The sequence below is a fragment of the Echinops telfairi genome, unplaced genomic scaffold, assembly GCF_000313985.2.
Source record: "Echinops telfairi isolate 266 unplaced genomic scaffold, ASM31398v2 ScPeMD7_5;HRSCAF=22, whole genome shotgun sequence".
Lineage (NCBI taxonomy): Eukaryota > Metazoa > Chordata > Mammalia > Afrosoricida > Tenrecidae > Echinops > Echinops telfairi.
The window spans coordinates 44166034-44168082 of NW_022103901.1; the positions used below are offsets into that span (position 1 = coordinate 44166034).

At 35.6% G+C, this 2049-nt stretch overlaps 1 protein-coding gene across 1 annotated transcript in view; it reads left to right on the forward strand.

The window, feature by feature from the left end:
- Nucleotides 1-2049, forward strand: part of NEK1 (NIMA related kinase 1) — a 214313-nt gene that overhangs the window by 160265 nt on the left and 51999 nt on the right. Inside the window, exons 21-22 of the mRNA XM_045286060.1 lie at nucleotides 416-478; nucleotides 563-794. Of these exons, the coding sequence (XP_045141995.1) occupies nucleotides 416-478; nucleotides 563-794 (295 nt within the window). The remainder of the gene's footprint in view (nucleotides 1-415; nucleotides 479-562; nucleotides 795-2049) is intronic.

The following is a 2049-nucleotide window of genomic DNA, read 5'->3' on the forward strand; positions in this document are numbered from 1 at the left end:
ATATGTAGATTTACATATGAACCACAGCAAGAGTATAAAAAGAACATTCGATCTTGAATTACCTTACCCATCAAACTTCCCTGAGCTCTAATTAAGAGGGCATGAATTCATATTACCATTGATTAAAGATTACCAAAATTCAGGTAGGTACCTGTTAAAAAAGAGGAAATAGTAAACTATGTGATATATAATCCAAAACTATGACAAATAATTGAGAATTAGCCTTTCTATGTAACATACATGTTTCATAGTTGGTAATGCTTAAGTACCTTTCATTGCTTATGGCTGAGGAAGCTGTGTTAACATTTTACAGGAATAAAACCATGAGAGACATTTTAATGAAACGTCAAAAGTAACAAAGTATTACATTTTCAAATGTAGACATTTAAGATATTATTTCTAACTGTGTTTAAAGGACAGCTTAACTGATATCCAGGCAACCTCAGAAGAAATGCAAAAGACCAACAATTCTATTTCAGTAAGTACAGTTACCAGAGTTTCTCTATCAATTATTTTGCTTAATACATAGGCATATTAAAATACCTGGTTATAACTCTTTCAGAATAAACGAGAAATACTACGTAGATTAAATCAAAATCTTAAAGCTCAAGAGGATGATGAAAAAGGGAAGCAGCACCGCTCAGACATTTGTGTGATGAGTACTCACGAAGATGCCGAAGAGCACAAAGAAGGAACGCCTGTTTCGTCTGACCGGAGGAAGTGGGAAGCAGGTGGCCAACTTGTGATTCCTCTGGACGAGTTAACGTTAGATGCATCTTTCTCTGCGACTGAAAGTATGAATGCAAATTTCATATCTGATTGTAGTCTTGCACACATAAAACCACGAGAAAGAATGCCACTTAGAGGAAATGAGATGAGGGTAGTGGAGGTGCATCCCCAACTAGTAAGATATGAAGAGTGGAAGCATCAACCTTAAAAACAGGAAATCTTTGTATTACAAAAGTGTGTATTGTGAGAGAGGGCACTGGCAATACATATTTAATTGTGTTACTTTAACAACTAAACCATATCAGTTACCTGTTGTTAGGAATGGTTATTGATAAGAATTAAAATAGTGAACATTGATAAAATATGAGAAAAAGACCTTAGGCACTTATTCAGCAGGGGTATGGAGAAAGTCTAACTTAATGATTCACTCATTTAGCAAATAAATATTGAGATGTCACTATATGTCATGTATGGTCTATACACTGAAGATATAGAACGAACAATACAAAAACTGTGCTTGTATGGAGATTACATTATAAAAGGACAAACCTGACTATCAAATAGGTTGTTTTAAAGAATTTGTTTGATTAACTGTTTTTTGTTTTTTTTTTTATTAACTGTTTTTTATAGAAGTTCTTCTAGCTTTGGAGAAAAATCCAAAGACTTGAAAGCATTTATTCAACAATTTTTATTGAATATCTATTATATGCCAAATATTCTTAAACAATGGGTATACAATAATGGTTAATATATTGTTTCTTCTTTTACGGGTCCTGGAGTCAAGTAGGAAGGAAGGCAAGCAAACAGGCAATTTTAGTTCCTAAGTGGCATATTAATAGAGACATTGATAAATAGAGACATAGAAGCAAGTGTCTCAAAACTCACTTCATTAAGTCAACTCCAATTCATAGCAATCCTGTGGTACCGGGGAGAATAACCCCTGTGGGTTTCTGAGACTATAACTCTTTGCAGGCGTAGAAAGCCTTATCTTTCTCCAGAAGAGCAGCAGGTGGTTTCAAACTACTACCTTGCAGAATGCAGTACAGCTCATAATCACTGTGTCACCAGAGCTCCATAGAAACCAGCATAGGCTACTGTGAAAATACTAAAAAAGCAAAACCTTTGCTGTCGAGTTGAATTCCAACTCACAGGAACCCTATCCATCCTACCCCACTGCCATTGTGTTGATTCTGACTCATAGTGACCATTTAGGACAGAACAGAACTACTGCTTAGAAACTGAGACTACAAATCTTTGTGTGAGTGGACAGCCTCAACTTTTTCTCGCAGGGTGACTCGTGGGTTCGAAATGCTGACCTTG